Source organism: Vigna angularis, chromosome 5 (assembly GCF_016808095.1).
Source record: "Vigna angularis cultivar LongXiaoDou No.4 chromosome 5, ASM1680809v1, whole genome shotgun sequence".
In the NCBI taxonomy this organism is placed as follows: Eukaryota; Viridiplantae; Streptophyta; class Magnoliopsida; order Fabales; family Fabaceae; genus Vigna; species Vigna angularis.
The window spans coordinates 3,787,031-3,806,336 of NC_068974.1; the positions used below are offsets into that span (position 1 = coordinate 3,787,031).

Consider the following 19,306-nt stretch of genomic DNA (forward strand, 5'->3'; position numbering starts at 1 on the left):
TTGGTAAAAGACCTGAAACTAAAAACTTCGTTATTTTTTAACACATTAACCAAACATATATGTAAACATTCCCACCTTTATACTTCTAACATTAAATTTTTCTTGAGGCAAATGTGATACCAGAATACATCAAAATGGAGAACTGTCTGATTTGCCTCATAGAACACCTGAGATATATATGGGTTTAACACTATATATATATATATATATATATATATATATATATATATATATATATATATATATATATATATATATATATATATATATATATATTACAAAAAGGAGGTGATGCTTTTTGTTTTCATCTGCAAATTATTTGTCTTCAATTTCTTATTGCTTTTGAAAGCATCGATGGAAAGAGGTTTGTGTATGAAAGTTTCCATTATCTTGGAAAAATGTTAGAGACAGTTACATCATTAATGGAAAGATTCTTGGAACTTTTTGAAGTAGATGCATCATCTAATGTCATTCTTCCTACTGAAAATGCTGGTTGGTTAGGTTTTGGAAGAGACATCATGTCACTAGCTAGCATTACAACTACAGTGGACATTGTTGGTCTATCGGCTGCATCTTCTTGAACACACAACAGACCAATGTGCATGCACTTCACAAATTCACTCTCTACAAAACTTTCCTCCAACACTGGATCCATTAGTTCCAAGCATTTTCCTTCACACCAAACTTTCCAAGCCTGCAAATAATTGCAATTTTTTTAAATTCATAAGCTTTAGTTAACATGCTAATAATTAGTTTCTTGATTTGCACAAGATGAAAGAAAATTTAGAAAAAGATGAGAGGAAAGATTGAGTTTATATTTTATTCTAAAGCCTTGATCGGGTAACACTGAATACTCACATATAATGTAAGACTTTGACCACATTCAGATAGATAGAATCCACTGTTCTTCTTCCCACAAATGATTTCCAGAACAAGAACTCCATAGCTGAAAACATCAGATTTCACTGAAAACAATCCTTCCATAGCGTATTCTGGAGCCATGTATCCACTAAAGGAAATAAAAAAAAATTGTTTAATTTTATATTGAAGTATATGTAACAAACTATTGAAGTATATCTGTAAAACTTTGCTAAATTTTATATTGAAGTATATGTTTAAATTTACAGATATGTTTGGTAAAAATAGAACTTACTATGTGCCCATTACTCGTCTTGTATTTGCTTGGTTCTGGCCTTTCTCAAATGATCTTGCCAATCCAAAGTCTGATATTTTAGGATTCATTTCATCATCTAATAAAACATTACTAGCTTTGAGATCTCTGTGAATAACTTTGAGTCTAGAATCCTCGTGAAGGTATAAAAGTCCTTTTGCTATGCCATTAATGATGCTTAATCTTAGTTGCCAATCCAACTGTCTTTTCTTTCTCTCATCTGAAAAAATATATACACATCATGAACAGCTAAAAGATATGCAAATTTTGTTGAGTATTAACTATAATAATTGGTGCTACCTACTACATATGTACAATAAATATCCTTTATACTTCCTAACTACTTTTAGTCCCACGATAGCTGCACCATTTGACTTATTTCCATAGACAAGACTAATTATGAATCAAAATATTGAAGAAACAATTGAAGCAACGGATGCCACATAAACACTGTTATTCAATGACGCTACACAAGAAGCAATTTTTTAACAAATATTTGACCAGTTTTACTCATTTTTTTACTGTTTTATCTGAAAGCTTTTCTTTATGTTAGTTACGTGGTCTATTTTTGAACCAAACGGGATATGGTTTTCTAAACCAAAGATAATAACATACCAAAGAGGTGAAAGTCGAGACTTGCGTTCGTCATATACTCATATACTAGTATCTTCTCTTTTTCCTCCAAACAGCATGCCAAAAGTCTTACAAGGTTGCGATGTTGCAATTTAGCTATGAACATTACTTCATTCTTGAATTCTTCTGACCCTTGACCAGAAGATTCTGAGAGTCTTTTGACTGCAATATGTCTTCCATCTGGTAGAACTCCCTGATAAAAGATCGGATAAATATAAGGTTAAAGAACATTGAAAATGATAGAAGTAAAATTCTGTGCCATAAATTCCTAGTCTACCTTGTACACGGGGCCAAATCCACCTTCCCCTAGCTTAGATGCTTCTGAAAAGTTATCAGTACTTTGTAGAATTGTGATTAATGGGATTGTAGAGATGTCTGGATTCAGTGTTTCCTCAGTTTGAACATTGTGATATGATGATAGACGAATGGTCTCAGGGATACCTCCACCTACGGTGAAGACAAGTTTTTGATTTCATATTTGAGTATATGTGAAAATTAAGATAACATCAAACAAAATATAGCATGTTTTGTTAGAGGAAATTACCAGTTCTTCTTCCAGTTCTAGTTCTTTTTCTGAACCAGAAGCAATAAACACTGAAACATAGCAAAGCTACTGCGCCCAGCACGCTTAAGCCAATCATCAATAGTTTTGCCTTACTACCACCCCTTTGTTTGGCTGTAACGACAATATAAAACAAGCACACTAGTTTTTAAGACAGATTTTCAAGATTTGATAACCAGACTTATATATATACAAAATAGCAAACTGACTCATGTAATAATCTGAGGAAATCATACATTATTCATAGGTTAGAAGAGAGTAATATATTATTAGTAGTAGTATATTATGGAAGAAAAAGCTATTGAATTTAGCGTCACCTATTTGAGTATCAGGCACAGAAACAGAAGATGCTTGATTGGGAGGAAGGTAGAAAATATAGTCGTCATACTTTATGAGACAACTTGCAGTGGAAACTTGCCACCCCAACTTATGCTCACAGCATTTGGGAACTTTTGCTAACATGGTCTCCAAACACTCTCTGCAACCTTCACTTGTGAGATCTCTACTGCATTGAACCAAGCCATACCTTCTCTCAGTGGAACTCAAATTGAAGCCATCCATATAGTACAACTGGTTGGTCTCCACAGTAGCTTTTCTGATCAAACTTTTCATAAAACCCTCACCCTTTTGAATCTCTTCCGAACTAGAGACATTTTTTGATCCAGTATGATTCCATGATGGGTCTACTGTAACATTACCAAAGAAGTTTTCATTTGAGTACCTTAAGATGCAGAAATCATACCATGTAATAACAGATACCCTGTCCGGGCAGCGCTGAAGAACTTCTCTGGCAGCAGTGGAAACACAGAACTGACAAAAGTATCCAGAAACATCACCACGGCAATCATAGAGGCCATACACAGCAGCATCTGCACCAGAGGTGCTGTTGCCAAAGCTGTTATGGTTATAGCCTTTGCTTGTGGCTGCATCTGAGGATAACCATGTCAGAACACTTTTAAGGTTGTCTTTGTATTCACTGCTGAGAGATTTTGGGGTGGTGGAGCTGCAGTCATCTCCCACATAGTTTGGTGATTGAGCCTCTGTAACAAGTAGTTTGAAGCCAAGAAAAAACATAAAAACAAAGGAATATATTGATCTCACAATCAATTGTTTTCCTTCCATGGAAAGTATGTGGATTTGGTTTACTCAATATATGATAAATGATAGATACGTCAAATGAAGTATTTGGATTTACACATCACACGAAGTGTGAAGTTTGAAAGGTATTTGGTCACACAAATATATATATATATATATATATATATATATATATATATATATATATATATATATATATATATATATAATATATATATATATATATATATATATATTAATTGTGGATGTCCTAAGGAAAAAGTCTTCTGAATAAAAAAGTTGTCTTTAGATGTTGAATGTTCCGTGATTGTAGGTAAATGAAAGAGAAAATACACTGCTATAATGTATACTCTCTACCACACTTATATCATCAAGCTAAACCATATATAAGTTAGCCCACTTTATGATGCCTAACAAAAGAAAAGTCAAAAGACTTCTTCTATCTCAGAAAACTAGTATATTTAAGGTGTTTCTTTCCAGTATATTAATAACAACAACTATGTTATTTATCAAAATAATTTCACTCTCTAAATAAATAAATGTATTATGTTAACTGCACAATGTAAGTATTTCAGCATGATTTACTTTTACATACTGAGGAGTATTACCATGATTTGAATACTAGACAACTTGAACAAGTGAAATTTCTATGACTTTTGTCTTTTAGTTAAAAATTATTTTTCAACTGCAAATATACTAACATTGATGTAATAATTACTTAAGAGTGTTTGGCTATCTTACTAAAATCGTGAGAAAAAGAATGAAGAAAAGTTATATCGAAATATTTAAATTTGTTTTTATTATAAAATGTTTATCCACACACTACTTATCAACATTTAAATTGAAAGCCAGAACTTGAAAATTATATTTAAAAAAGCAAGAAGAAATTCAAAGAGGAAAAAAAAATAAAAACAATAGTGTTACTATGGGCTCATAGCCGACCGAACGGTAAAAGTGCAGAAGAGTCAGCCCGACCGATGATACCTCTCAGGTCAGTGAACCGATCGGTTAAATCAGCCGTTAAGGTAATTAATAGTAATAACTGTCGGGAAGTTAATGAAAATAATTGTCATTTATTGACAATTAATATTGTCATTCATTGGTGGTTAATGAGTCAGATCTAACGGTAAGAACTTTTAACTGGAACTGAATTTAGAGTTCAGATAACTAATCTTGATTACAAGATTATTACGCAAAGTCACTTACTTGAGCGTCGGAGTGTCTTTTGCAGGCACCCTCCCCGCGGCGGACAAGGAGAAGAGAGAAAACATCACAACCGCACATCAGAGCAGACAACTTTGAATGTTTTGGATTAGGATTCTAAATCCTGCCGAAACATTTTGGCGTCCACCATGGAGCCGAACGACATTCTCTTTTGGCCACTAGGAGTCAGACGAGTGTTCGGTTTCAACATTAGTACTTCGACTAGACTGTTGCCTATAGATCCAGATCAAAGTCACCAGCTTCCGGCATTTGCGTGCACTAAGCGCCATTCAAACATACTCAATAGTTTGATAACCATTTTTATATATCCATTTCAAATTTATTTTATTATCTTTGTCGAAAAATTCAATTTATAATTGAACTCAATATATGATCAGTGGCTTTTTTCCAGCAAAGGCGGGTTTACATTTTAAGTCGAAAGGACTTATACTTGACCAACCTCTTGAAAGGGTCACAGCGTAGCAAGTTTGTTGGCCCGATCGTATCCTTAATCGTCCTCCAGACCTGCTTCAGCAGCAAACAATTTTTCTCCAAGTAGAGGTGGTGGTAACTTAAGTCTATCGCGTCTCCAAGAGGACCAAACCTGACGCCGGTTCTGGCCCGACCCATGGCCACTTTAAGGCCATCTCCCATCTTCCTCTACGCATTTAATCTGGGGGCAATATCCTTAATCTGTGTCAACCGACCATAATGTGTACATCTTATTGGATTTTGTTTTCTTTGTGCTTTTCTCGATTCATGTGAATAATGATTATATGCACAAAACAAGTACTTGTTGATCCAATTGATAATGATTTCAAAGAACTAAAAGTATTATTTTATCTAGGATTACCTTCATCACGTGGGTATACTGTTTAACCATTTTTTGTGTTTATTTAATGCATAATCCTTTCTTTATCATTCTGCGGAAGGAAGAAAGAAGGAGAAACAACCCTCTGACACATCGTGATTTGGCATTATTATGAGAACGAGAAAAATGATCTTGGTGCCTTATTGATTCCAAGTGCAATGCCAAATTCCGAGTGGATGAATGTCTGGACGGACGATAACTCCTCTGTTATGGAGACTTGTACGTTCTCTGACAACCTCGCCATGGTGCCCGACGACTCCCAGAAGCACGCCGTCAATGGCCGCACCGCCACCACGACAGCCACGACGCCCGTTCAACACGGCCAGGGTTTCGGTGTCTTTGTCACCGCTGATCACGAGCCCAAGAGACCACTACATTGTTGTTTCTTCCCGCTTAAAATTGTTTTTAACTGAAACATTTGACTAGGTTGCAGGGGAAGATCAACCCTCAGCAGTGGCGATAGCAGCAACAAGGCCATTTGCCTTCGTTCAAACCCTAAAGGGCAAGGCACCGCTCGCTATCCCAAGCAGTTCTGTCTCCTCGATGATGATCACCGCGCGACCGGTTTCAACATCAATTTTCAAATCAACATGATTTATTTTATGATATTTTACTCGATTTTAAGAGTTTCTCTGGTTTCATTACTTGGAATTTTCAGCTGGATACCTCAACTCTTATTTAACACCTCTCGAGCGGTGATGATTCATACAATCATAGTTAACATTTATTCTTTTGCACAGATTGGAAGTGCAGGTGAGGGACCGGACACTTGCTCACTAACCCGAACGCGAGTTTATCTTGACATGAGTAAAGAGCCGCCGCTCGGTAACCCGAATTAGGCTCGTTTATTTACACCGATCGGCGATGACAAGGAGTCTCACCACCAACTTCGGTACTTACACTGTGGTCGTTAAGTCATCTTATACACCAATTCAGGTTAAAGAAGTGTCCTCGATGTGCACTTTCCTTTATAAGGAGAAAAGTAAATGCCTAGCGGAAAATCAAGTCATAAGACTCTAAAGCATTTACATCCGAACGGTTTTACTTGCTCGTTTGTCTCGTCTCGACATCTTTGACCGAGCGGTCACGTCCGGCCTCATCATTTTTGACCGAGCGGTCGCATTTACATCAAGGCTGAACGGTTTCACTTGCTCGTTCGTCTCGCCTCGACATCTTTGACCGAGCGGTCACGTTTACATCAAGGCCGAACGGTTTCACTTGCTCGTTCATCTCGCCTCAACATTGTTGACCGAGCGGTCACGACCGGTCTCAACTCAAACTAAATTCAACTACATTTTTCTGACCGTTCGAAATTTGTATGTTGTTTTTTCTTCGGTGTAGATAACAGGACTCTGTATACAAACTACTTGGCCAACTTTGAGCAACCGATCGGCAAAGAGCATTTTTCAACTGGGTGAGGCAGATTTCTTTTGTGAACTCTCACCTTGGTCTTAGGGCACGCTTCTAGAGAGCTCCTAAGACCTAAACCGAGTGGGTGAGGTAGATTAAATTCGTGAACTCTCACCTTGGTCTTAGGGCACGCTTCTAGAGAGCTCCTAAGACCTAAACCGAGCGGGTGAGGCAGATTTCTTTCGTGAACTCTCACCTTGGTCTTAGGGCACGCTTCTAGAGAGCTCCTAAGACCTAAACCGAGCAGGTAAGGCAGATTTCTTTTGTGAACTCTCACCTTGGTCTTAGGGCACGCTTCTAGAGAGCTCCTAAGACCTAAACCGAGCGGGTGAGGCAGATTTCTTTTGTGAACTCTCACCTTGGTCTTAGGGCACGCTTCTAGAGAGCTCCTAAGACCTAAATCAAGCGGCGAAGCAAGCTCTTTCGTGAACTCTAGCCTTGGACTGAGGAACACTTCAAAGGAAGTCTTAGCGCAAAACCCGATCGGACGATAAAGAACGCATGCTAGTATGAATTGAAACTCAGGTAAAAATCCTCTACCGATCGATATAACTTTATAAACCCAACGCAACATCAAAATTTTTGCTAGGGCTTGGGAGGCTTATGTTACTATGGGCTCACAGCCGACCGAACGGTAAAAGTGCAGAAGAGTCAACCCGACCGATGATACCTCTCAAGTCAGTGAACCGATCGGTTAAATCAGCCGTTAAGGTAATTAATAGTAATAACTGTCGGGGAGTTAATGAAAATAATTGTCATTTATTGACAATTAATATTGTCATTCATTGGTGGTTAATGAGTCAGATCTAACAGTAAGCTCATTAGAATTTATAAATATTTGTTTGGCAAAGGAGAGAGGTAACTTTTAACTGGAACTGAATTTAGAGTTCTGATAACTAATCTTGATTACAAGATTATTACGCAAAGTCACTGACTTGAGCGTCGGAGTGTCTTTTGCAGGCACCCTCCCCCGCGGCTTGGACAAGGAGAAGAGAGAAGACATCACAACCGGACATCAGAGTAGACAACTTTGAATGTTTTGGATTAGTGTTCTAAATCCTGCCGAAACAAATAGAGAAAAAGGTTATAAACTTAAAAGAAAAATTGTAAAATTTAAATGTATGCTATAGTGTTATATTGGGAAAATAATTCTTCTATTAAAATTATTTATATTCGTAATATTTTCTATGCTTTTTGACCATTATTTTTTATTTTCCCTTAGATATTTATAATATCCAAATTAGAGTGAAGATTTAATAGATAAAAAGAGAATCAAAGTATCTCAATATATTTCCCGTTCTCTATTTATATAAAAGAGTTTTTAGGGTATGCATTTGTTAGTATTTTGAAGTTAAGAAAGGAATAGTTGATGAGACACAGAAAATAGGAATAGTAAAATATGAAAGTAGTAGTTAGAAGAAATATATTTTATAGTTGGAATGTGTTGTCTTATATTCTAGAATTTTTTTTATTTCTTGAAATTTCCCCTCTAGTTTTATTTTCTTCATATTCTTCATTTTGATACGGTAATTTTACTTTTGATTCAAAATCATTTTTGACCAAGTCTTCTTCACTCATGTTCAATATTTATTCATAAGCTTCAAGAGAATCCATTAGTTTTGTTACTGACAATGTAGTCAAATCTTTTGTTTATTCAATCACAGTTGCGATTGCATCATATTTTTAGGAAATAGAAATTAATTTTTTTTCTCGACAATATTTGTTAAGAATATGTTACGCATATAGGTTCTCATCTGATTAAGTATTTCTTTTATTCTAGAATGGTAGTCTTTAATGTTCTTAGATTATTTCATTCTTCTTAATTCAAACTCTCATATCAGATAATGAAGTTTAACATTTCATACATCATCACTTCATTGAAGCTCCTCTTATATTGTTTCAAGCTTACTTTTCACTTGTGACACCTATTATTCTTGAAAAGATTGTTTCATCAACTATTTGTTCAAAAACAAACAAACCCTTGAATCCTTTTGTTTGTTTTCCTTCAATTCCTAGTTTTGAGTTATAGTAAGGGTGGAGATGTCTTTTTGGAATAGTGAATCCCTCATCTATAATGTTCCATAAATCTTGGGAGCAAAAGAATGTCTTTATTTTTACACTTCAAAAATCATAATTTTCTCCTACGAAAATAGGTACTGGAAATGATGATATTTGATTGATAGTGGCCATAGGTTGAGAAAATATTTTGGAAGTAGTGTAGAATGGAGTTATAGTTTTTTTTAAGTAGTTGAAAATTTTATTTACACCTAGTAGATGATCGAATGTAGCTCTGATACCACTGTTAGTATTTTGAAAGGAATAGTTGATAAAAAAATGAAAATAATAGAACGTGAAAGTTGTAGTTGGAAGAAAACATTTTGTAGTTGGGATGTGTTGTGTCTTAGATGTTTTCTTACATACTGTACATATGTATTTATAGATCCAATTTCACCCACATGATTATTTTAAAAAATCATAACTACAATAACTTGTGTAGAATGTCTAGATTTTACCTCCTATCTTAGCTTTTTTTTTTCATAGATTTTCTATATTCTTCTGGAACTTTCATTATACTTTAATAGCATGAAGAAAATTGTCTAAGTGGTCAAAATCTATTGTAGAGAACAAGAGAACAAGTTAAAGCTTGAGAGGATCACTAAAGTATAAATTTCAAAATAAAGTTTTGTAAAAATAATTAGAAAGTCGCTTTTAAACTTAGAAACTTGATATTCGAGTAAGCATTCCATGTATAAACATGACATGTTAACTAACTTAACTAAGATTGAATGTGACAATATAAATTGACTTTCGAGAAAAAAAAATGTAGATGTTAATAGATTTTCCTTTATAGGTAAGTTGAATAAAAATTTGAAGTCAAACGTTCTTCAAGGGAAATGATGGTGAGAAGAAAAAAGAATCCAACATTAGAAGAAGAAAAAAAAATGAGATGGAGCTTTTTCAAGAAAGAATGACAAGATAAAGAATGAAGAAGCAGGGGTTTCGAAATAATATAATATAAATCAAAATCTCATTTGTAAACTTTGTTAAATATGTCAAAAATATATTTTTATTTATTTTTAGAATATTCAAAAGATACTCTCATAATATTGTTAACTTTTTTCAAAGAAATATTTCATTTAGAGCATTCTAGAAACATGCAGCAAATTTGAGAATGATGTGATTACGAAATCTTAGTTATCTTTAACTACTTAGTTTCGCTAATTCATGATTATCTCATTTATAAAAGAGAGTTGTAACTTCTCTCCATTCAAGCATGAGTCATTTTTTATTATTGTCCCCTAATTTTATAGTTTCATAACTTCTTTTACACATGTTAAGAATGTTCTTGAATACATTAGTAGTGTTTTAGATATTATTATTATTTTGTAATACTCACACTTAATACATTAGAATTAATTTTCTTTGTGAAATTTAAGTATCTCACAAGTTTGATATTTTTAACCCAATACTAAAATAAAGTATAATTTTATTGAAGAAATTTTATGAAAATAAAAATCATTGTAATGACAATTTTGTTGATAAAAAACTACTTGTAGGCTACAAAATTTGTTGACAAATTTTATTAAAGAATTTTAAAATTTTAATTATCGACAAATATTTTATCAATAGATCCAACAATAAAATTTATCAATAATGTAACATTTTTATTATCGATGAAAATTTTGATTAGTAATTGTTTTTTGGAATGGAGCCAAAATATTCATTAGTAAATTTTGTAAATAAAATGGAAACGAAAATTTTGCTTTAGTGTTGATCTAGTAAAATTTGTTGATAATGAAATTTGTTCATAAATTTGATGTAATGATCTTTTAGAAAATTCATTAATAAATCCATCAATAACTAAATTTTTGAGAATTTGTTAATAAATTTATTGGTAGTTATATTTTTTAGATCAATCGATAAAATAGGAGTCAATTTTACTATTAAAATTGATGAAATATGTGTTATAATTGAAATAGAGATGGGTGAGAAGAAAAAAAAACGAGGAGAAAGAAAAATAGGAAAAGAAGAAAGATAAGAAGGAAGTAGTGACAATAACAAAAATGATGGTACTGATTATTATTGTGATGAACAAAAAAAAAAGGAGCCAAAGGTGGAGGAAGAAAAAGATAGAGAAAAAGAAGAATAAAAAGAAAAGAAAAAAGAAAAATAGGCTAAGGAAGAGAGGAAATAAAAAAATGGTAATATTTATCACTGTAAAGAATTATCAGATAAACATATAATTATTGACAAAATTTTCACCGTTAAAAATTACTAATTAATAAATTTTTTGAACTATCAATAAAATTTTATAGACAAACATTTTACTAATAAAATTTTTTATTGTCAGCAAACTATTGATAGTTTTACATCTACCAAAAGATATTTGTACGTATATACCGACAACTTTTATCCATAAATAAATTCTATTTTTTGCAATGTAAATGTTTTTGTTATAAAGTTCATTCAACTAACAAATTAATAACGTATTAATATTAATACATTTTAAAGTGAAATATTATGTATTATTTTTGAAGATTTAAAATGTAAAAGTATAAAGATGACAAACTACAAAATGTTTGGGTTAAAAAATTGTTTCAATTTTGAAAATGTTATAGGATAGCAACATGCTATTTTATCTAAAGTAATCGCAGAAGATAATTGTTACATAATAACAAATATTAATTAACCCTTTGTTCCATAAGGGAGTTTGCTTTGTGCACAATTGAACATTTGATTCAAATAATTTTCAAAATGTATAGATCCATCTATTCCTAGTGAGTACCAAGTCAAATATCAACTACATTACTGTCATAATTGCTTGTCGATGTGCTCTATTCACATCATCTTTTCTCCATTCCATTTCTTATACAAATGAATTCGAACTTCATATTTAATTCGTTTAATTAAGAAATTTAAGAAACCCATTATCATCATAAATCACTAATCTATATCTAAAATTATTTTTTGCTATGGATAAAAATAGGACTATTTATCACTTCTCAAGAAGAATTTTTACTCTATAAAATTAATTTATAATCCAATATCACTGTTCTTCTAATTTTTTCTTTGTAATTTTGTTTTTCCTTCCATACTCTAAATGAGTAAGATATTTTGCGGAGGCTCATGAGTGTGGACCATACCATTTCTCTATTGCATGCATTCATTAGCAGAACTGCAACATTTATGTGAGTAGGTGTTCTCATAGGTGTGTGGTCTCTATTATCTATAAGTATAGATAGCCAATTATATATATATATATATATATATATATATATATATATATATATATATATATTAATTATTGAAGTAAAGGATAATCCGTTGTTGTTAAGAGAAGTATCATACTTTGTTAGACCTATAAAACCATTCATTTATGTGTTACGTCCTTTACATATATGTATCTAGTTTTATAAACTTTAAACTAAATGTGTATAGCTCAAGGATTGTGTACAAATCAATGCGAATATATGATGTAACAATACAATATGATATATTTTTTATTTATTTTACAAAATAATTTTATATGATTGAATTTCATCACATCCCAAATTCTAAAATTAGATATCTTATTATGATATTATTGTGAAGACATAAGTCATTACAAAATTGTTTACAGGTGAGAAATCATTCAGTCATAAGTAGCATATATATGTAAGTGGATTTTGTGATTACGTATAAATATAAGGGAAATTATTTACTTTTAAACCTATTAGACATACACGTTGTTGGAGTTTGCTGGATTCTAATGAATGATTTAATTTAGCTTAAAATAGAAAAAAAATTACCAAAAAATATCAAATATTTGGTAATTTTTATTATCTGCAAGTTATTATTATTTAGCTAATAGTTGTGTAACGAGAATATTTTTAGGTGTTTTTTCCTTTAATAATAAGACGATTTTGTTTAAAGATTTTTGTTAACCTTTTATCTCTCATTCACTTTATCACTTCCAATATTTTTAGTTTTAACTTGAATTTCTATGTTTTTAAAAATTATAAAGAAATTGTATAATCATATATATATGATTATATATATATAGTATAAAACTAAAACATGTTGAAAAATATTTATTTATTCTAAATTTTAATTACAATATAATTTGTATTTTTAAATTATATGCTTTTATAATTTTAGTTGTACATGTGTACTTTCTCTTGAATTCAGTTTAATTCAATAAATTGTGTTGACTAATTCAATATTTTTTTTCTTTTTTGTATTGAATCGGTCTGCGTCCTTTTTGCTTGCTTGGTTGTCGAAAATGTCAAACTTTGTAATTGGTGATGTGAGTTATTTTCAAGAAATTTAATAGGCCATTAATATTAAAGCAACATGGCACCATGTCATATAATTGTATATTCATGAGACTGTTTTCCAATCCACTTGTTTATTTGGTTAGTCTTATATTTTGTAATTAACTAAGTCAATTATATGCAATTCATGTATAAAAAAACATGTATAAAATCAAGTAAAAATCACACACTCATTATCATGTACAAATAAAATCAAATGAACTATTGATCACACACACTACAAAAATAATTAATTTTAGGAGGGGTTATTTTCCGGCGGTTCTAGAAACCCCGAATAATTCCCGGCGGTTTATGGAAAACCGCCCCTAAATTTTTTTTTTTTAATTTTATAATACTTACACACCCATATCGCGCCTTTGGTAATTTGTTTTAGTAACATCTGTTCTAGTTTTAGATACTTTTGAACCCTAAAAGCTTCTCCTCGTGTTCATCAAAATTTCCCCCAAACCCTACCCCGTACCACAATCTTCTCCTGCTTGGCTTCTTCTTTGGCTTGGCTTCGTGTTCGTCTTCTCTTCTTGCTTGGCTTCGTGTTCGTCTTCTTCTGCGAGGTGGAGCGTCGAGGTTGAGGCATTGGAGGCGTCGAGGCATTTGTGGGTTGAGCGAGTTCGAGGTGCTCTGGTGGGCTCCCGCACTGACCGTCAAGGTAAGACTGTGTTCGATCTTGGCTGTCCGGTTTTGGTTGTCCGGTGATCTGGAGTGCTTGTTGCAGTACTGTTAAGGCTAGATAAAAATTTTCGTTTGTCCGTAGAGAAGTAGTTTTGTTCTCAAACACTGGCACTCAAATTCTGAAGTGCAAACCAATAACACATAGACAACAGTTTCAAGTTTATCAGAAAAACAATGAACATCTCTAAGGCTTAAGTTGTATCAAGGTTATCAGCATAGTTGAGAAAGATTGAAGATATAGAAATGATTAGTCATAGAAATTGAACTTTCATCCCAGCCAGAGACAATTAAGTAAGATCCACGAAGGATGACTGCAATGCAAGGAGAAAAAAAATTCTAACATACAATGAGAAATTGCTAGGTAGACAAAGTGACAACGAACAACTCTGTAAAATCCTTTCGGAAATGGAGTAGATTACTACGGACATTTTGCAAAAGCACAATTATCTTCCTTTCCTTTTCTTACTTTCTCTTGTTCACATAACATGCAAATGAATGGAGATTGGGTTGACTCTTCTGATAAAGATGATTTAGAACAACAGATGTTTTTCTTATTGATGTGGCATGATGATTTAGAACAACAGATGATTTAGAACAACAAATGGGACTAAATTATCCCATTTGTTTAAGTGATGTGGCATGATGATACCCATTGAAAGTAAAATAAGACTTCATGAGAGTTTATTATAAGATCCTGGCATTGTAGTTGTTGTAATGCAATCTTTATAAAGGCCTACATATTGATGTTCAAAGTTGTTCTTTAACAATTTAGATGAGGCAAGGTAGTATCACTCTTGGTTAGGTGTGTTTGTTCATTATTCTAGCACTAATGCATTGGATCTTGTTAGAATTCTGGGTGTTTTGACGCGATAGCATATCTTGTTCATCCTTGTTGAGTTCTTCTCTTCTTGGGAGAAAACCAACCTGTTTGCTTATTTATTTTATGCAGTGGGTTTTTCCTGGTTTCCTCTATCTAGGAACCTAACAATCAGTCATCATGCTATTCTATTAGGATCGATAACTATGAATTTAATTGACGCTAAAAGTGTGTTCTAAAAGAATAATGTGACTTTCTATGGAGTTGTTACCAGAGCTAGTTTTTGTATTTCTGTATCTGTAATGTGACACTGAAAACAACCTATTTTTTTCATCATGAAACAACACCATCCACTATCTGCTTTATCTGAAATGTTAATTGATTGTCAAATATTGATTTATTCAAGATAGTCCTGCTTAATAATTATGAATCTGTGGCTGGCAGTAAGTCTTGGATTCTTTGATGATATTTATGTCCCTGCACATCATATGCCCTACCCAAACCACTTTGTTGAGGAATACTTTTGTTATTAAACTTACTTATAATTTAAGCATTTTCAGAAGATATCTTGTGTTGTTTCTAGTTCTACTTGCCATTTCTTATTTGTGAGTTTGGTTTTTCCCATATAGGCAGCAGAGTTCAATGTTCAAGCAGCTCAACAAGGGATTGTTTACATTGATGAAGTGGACAAGATAACTAAGAAGGTTCTTTTCTAATTTTAATGGCTAAGTTCATAAATGCAATATATAACCAAAAACTGTATATTCTTTTTGCTTGTTGAGAACTTAGTTTTTAGATTCAAAGTGCTGTTTATGGGGACTATTCATTTAGAGGATGCTGACTTTTTTTATTAAGGGAAACTTGTACTGCAGAGATTTAAGATCGACAATGTTGTAATGATACTAAATGTTGAGTGTAAAAGGGCAACAAGAGAATATAATGTAGTGGATATCATCTATAAATAACAGAGGTTGAGAGAGAGATCTGTTTGTCATTTTAATAGATGATTATACTTTCAGAAAATAGAGACCGGTAGGGAACATGGTCTCTTTTATACTCAGTGTCTGTTAGTGATAAAATTGTTGTATTGTCACCAAAGCATAAGTATTAGATGTTGAGCAATAAAATGAAATGACAGAAAGCAGTAATGGGTTACTGGTAAAACAAAGCTTAAATATAACAATATTAAAAAAACATTGATGATAAAAATAATAATGTAAACAATATTAAAAATATTAATATCCATATATTACAGATTTATTTAAGATGGAGTGAATAGGTAGGTGCAGAAAAAGGTAGGAAACGAAAGATTAAGGCGAGTGGATAAGCAAAGTGGAAGAGACATGGATGGTAGAAACGTTTTGGAGAGTAGGTGGGAAAAGTAGAGGGAGAATTTAGAAGGGAGATTGTGTTGAAGAAGGTGGTTGAAAAAGAAAAAGTAGTAGAACAGAATGGATTTGTAGGTTAGCGAAAAGCTAGTATGTGGTTTTGGAAGATAGGAACCAGTTGAAGAAGTTTGGCAGAGTAGCTTGGTCTGCTCTGTGGTGGTTTTGCGTGAATAAATGTTTTCTCTTTTATATATATTTTCAATGTGATTTGATCCTTGGTTTGTTTTAAACAATTCAAATTTTAAGACCTAAGAACAATATATTGAAATATTCAAATATGAAAGTCTCTGATTCAATGTAACTCATTCTGATTCAATGTATTTTTTAAATTTATAGGCTAGTTTAATATGTAAAAAACTACTTTATTTTAAGTTTAATAGTAATTTCGGTTCTTATATTTTACAAATTATATTAGTTTCTAAGTTTTTACTTTATTTATAATGTTGGTTCTTGAATTTCTTTAAAAGCATTTCTTTTTTATTATCATAACTTACTTTACTTATAGTTAACTGCCTATAATCTTTTTATTACTTTTAACATGATACTGTGAGATTGGAGAACACGACTGATACTAAAGACTTGAACCAATGTAACTCATTCTGATTCAATGTATTTTTAAAATTGAAAGTTAAATAAAGTTAAGATAACCAAAACTTAAGGAATAAAAATTGTGTAGAAAGAAATCCAGAGACTAATAATTAAAAATTAAGCACTAAAATTTAAAATAAAATAATGACCAAAATTGTGATTTATAATATGATTTATAATATGATTTATGTAGATAAAAAGTGAATGGTAGATATCTTCCTGGTATATATACGTTGTCAAATGTAAATAAGGATATATTTCTAAAAACTTTGAAGAATATAACTGTACCTGATGGTTACTCAAGTAACATCAGTAGATGTGTTGATGTTAAACAACGTAAGATTGGAGGACTAAAAAGTCATGACTCACATGTGTTGATGGAGCAAATTCTTCCTTTGGCAATAAGAAAGACACTCCCTAAAGAAGTGTCCTCTATTTTGATTGATCTATGCTCTTTTTTTAAACAATTATGTAATAAAGTTTTGAAGATAGATCAACTTGTCCAATTACAAGATAGAGTTGTCCTCACATTATGTCACATGGAGATGTTATTCCCTCCTTCTTTTTTCACAGTGATGGTTCATTTGATTGTGCATTTAGTAGAAGATGCCAAGCGTGGAGGACCTGTCCAATATCGATGGATGTATCCTATTGAGAGGTACTTGGGAAAATTGAAGTCTTATGTGCGTAATAAGGCACAAGCTGAAGGCTCAATAGCTGAAGGGTACTTGGCTGAAGAGTGCTTAACTTTTTGTTCTAGATACTTAGATGGAATTGAGACTGTGTTCAATAGATTGCGTCGTGTTGATGATGAACCGAGTATTGGCTCTTGTACTGTAAGCACTTTATTCCCATCGATCGGAAAAGCAGTTGGAGGTTTCACTTATTTCACTTTATCTGAAAAGGAAAAGTTACAGGCACATCGTCATATCTTAACAAACAGTGCCATAGTTGATCCATTTCTTCAGTAAGTATTTTCACTTGATCAGTTGTATTAATTAGTCTTTTATTAGAAAGTAACTATGTATAATTTGGACACTTCGTGTAGGGAATTTAGAGACACTATACGGAGACAATTGAGAAATCGGAGTCGACAATCATCTTTGATAGACAAGAGAGTTCATAGGGAATTTGTAGATTGGTTTTCACGTCGTGTACGTATATTGGGTCCATTACTGATTGGTTTCATTCTATGTTATAATTAATAATTGACTTGGACATGTTATTTCTTTTTTCCTTTTAGATAAGGAATGACTCAACTAGCCTTCACTCAACTGATTTCAAATTCTTAGCCATGGGTCCAATTGATATTGCAAAACGATATAGTGCCTACAATGTTAACGGATTCAAGTTTAGGATCTTGGACCGTGATTTATGGCTTAAAACACAAAATAGTGGAGTGTTTGGTACATTTGGGACAAGGAGTTATGCAAGTACTAATGATAATCAAATGCAATTTGGAGGTGTGCCTTATTATGGTCGATTAGTGGACATAATTGAAATAAACTACCATGGTCGTTTCTCAGTTGTTTTGTTCAAATGTATGTGGGCTAATACAACTACTTCTAGGGGGATTGTGACTGATGAGTTGGGATTTACAAGTGTATGTTTTGGACGCTTGATTCATACTGGTGATAATGATGATGATGAACCATACATTCAGGCATCAGAAGCACAAATGGTATATTATGTAGATGATGAGTTTGATAAAAATTGGTGCATCCCTGTACATATAAAGCCTAGAGACTTGTACAACATGGGTGAAGATGATGTTGACAAATTTCATGAATGTGAACCGTTTCAACAACAAAACTTAGAAACATTATTTCCCGATGATGGAAGAAATATACCATTAACAAGGTTTTAATTTTAATTTTAATTTAGTTATTCTGTTTGTTTTCTTCTTTATTATATCTTATGTAGGTGGTTTAATTTTTATTTATGTAATTGTTTGTAGACCATTTGAAGATGAAGAAAATAACATATAAGAAGAAGGAGACAAAACATCATACACAGCAAAGTGTCTCTCATACATGGGGTCACACAACTAACCATCCACCAGCTCCTCAAGTCCAATCCTCACCCTCTCTTTCTGCCCCTCAAAGAAGTAAGTTCCCTTTTTTTTAAATGTCTAATACTTGTTTTATTCATGTTATCATTTTTTGACATTCATTTAATTATAAGAACATACAAACTAAAGCTACCTTCGACAAGCCAAAGCACATGCACTCCTACTCATATTGAGTCCCCAAATGCATTTGCTTTTCAATCAGCATGGACTCCTGCACCTATTCAGTCCCCAGATGCATTTTTTCAGTCATCAGTTCAAGTTAATGTAAGTGTTTCAATTACATTAGTAAAAACAGTAAACGTAAAATTTTATTTAAAGACAAAAATTGTGGAATCTCTAATCAGTAGCAACAACAAGGGAATTTAGTGTCATACCAATAAGAGAAGGCAAAACTTTTAGAAATGTGGGCAATTGCTGTATCAGAATTTTAGTAGTGATTGTTTGCTGTTTTATGTAATGTTGTTGGATGTTTCAGCATTATTTCCTTGCTGTTTTATACCAGTAAATTTTT

General features: G+C 32.4%; 1 protein-coding gene across 1 annotated transcript; it reads right to left on the reverse strand.

Annotated features, from left to right (window-relative positions):
• Positions 1–289: 289 nt before the first annotated feature.
• LOC108339853 (cysteine-rich receptor-like protein kinase 10) lies at positions 290–3,576 on the reverse strand. Its single transcript, XM_017577071.2, has 7 exons — positions 2,684–3,576; positions 2,349–2,480; positions 2,082–2,251; positions 1,787–1,997; positions 1,154–1,391; positions 859–1,009; positions 290–694 (listed from the first exon to the last, which is right to left on the reverse strand). The coding sequence occupies exons 1-7, from the start codon at positions 3,486–3,488 to the stop codon at positions 386–388; spliced, it is 2,016 nt and encodes a 671-aa protein (XP_017432560.1). The 5' UTR covers positions 3,489–3,576; the 3' UTR covers positions 290–385.
• Positions 3,577–19,306: the final 15,730 nt, after the last annotated feature.

What these genes read in the sequence shown, in the direction of transcription:
- LOC108339853 (XM_017577071.2), bottom strand. Translation starts at nt 3,488, where the DNA reads ATGGAAGGAAAACAATTGATTGTGAGATCAATATATTCCTTTGTTTTT. An exon ending in AGACGAGTAATGGGCACATA is followed by an intron (nt 1,010 to 1,153) that starts GTAAGTTCTATT and finishes TATTTCCTTTAG; the next exon opens with TGGATACATGGCTCCAGAAT. An exon ending in GTCAAAGTCTTACATTATAT is followed by an intron (nt 695 to 858) that starts GTGAGTATTCAG and finishes AATTATTTGCAG; the next exon opens with GCTTGGAAAGTTTGGTGTGA.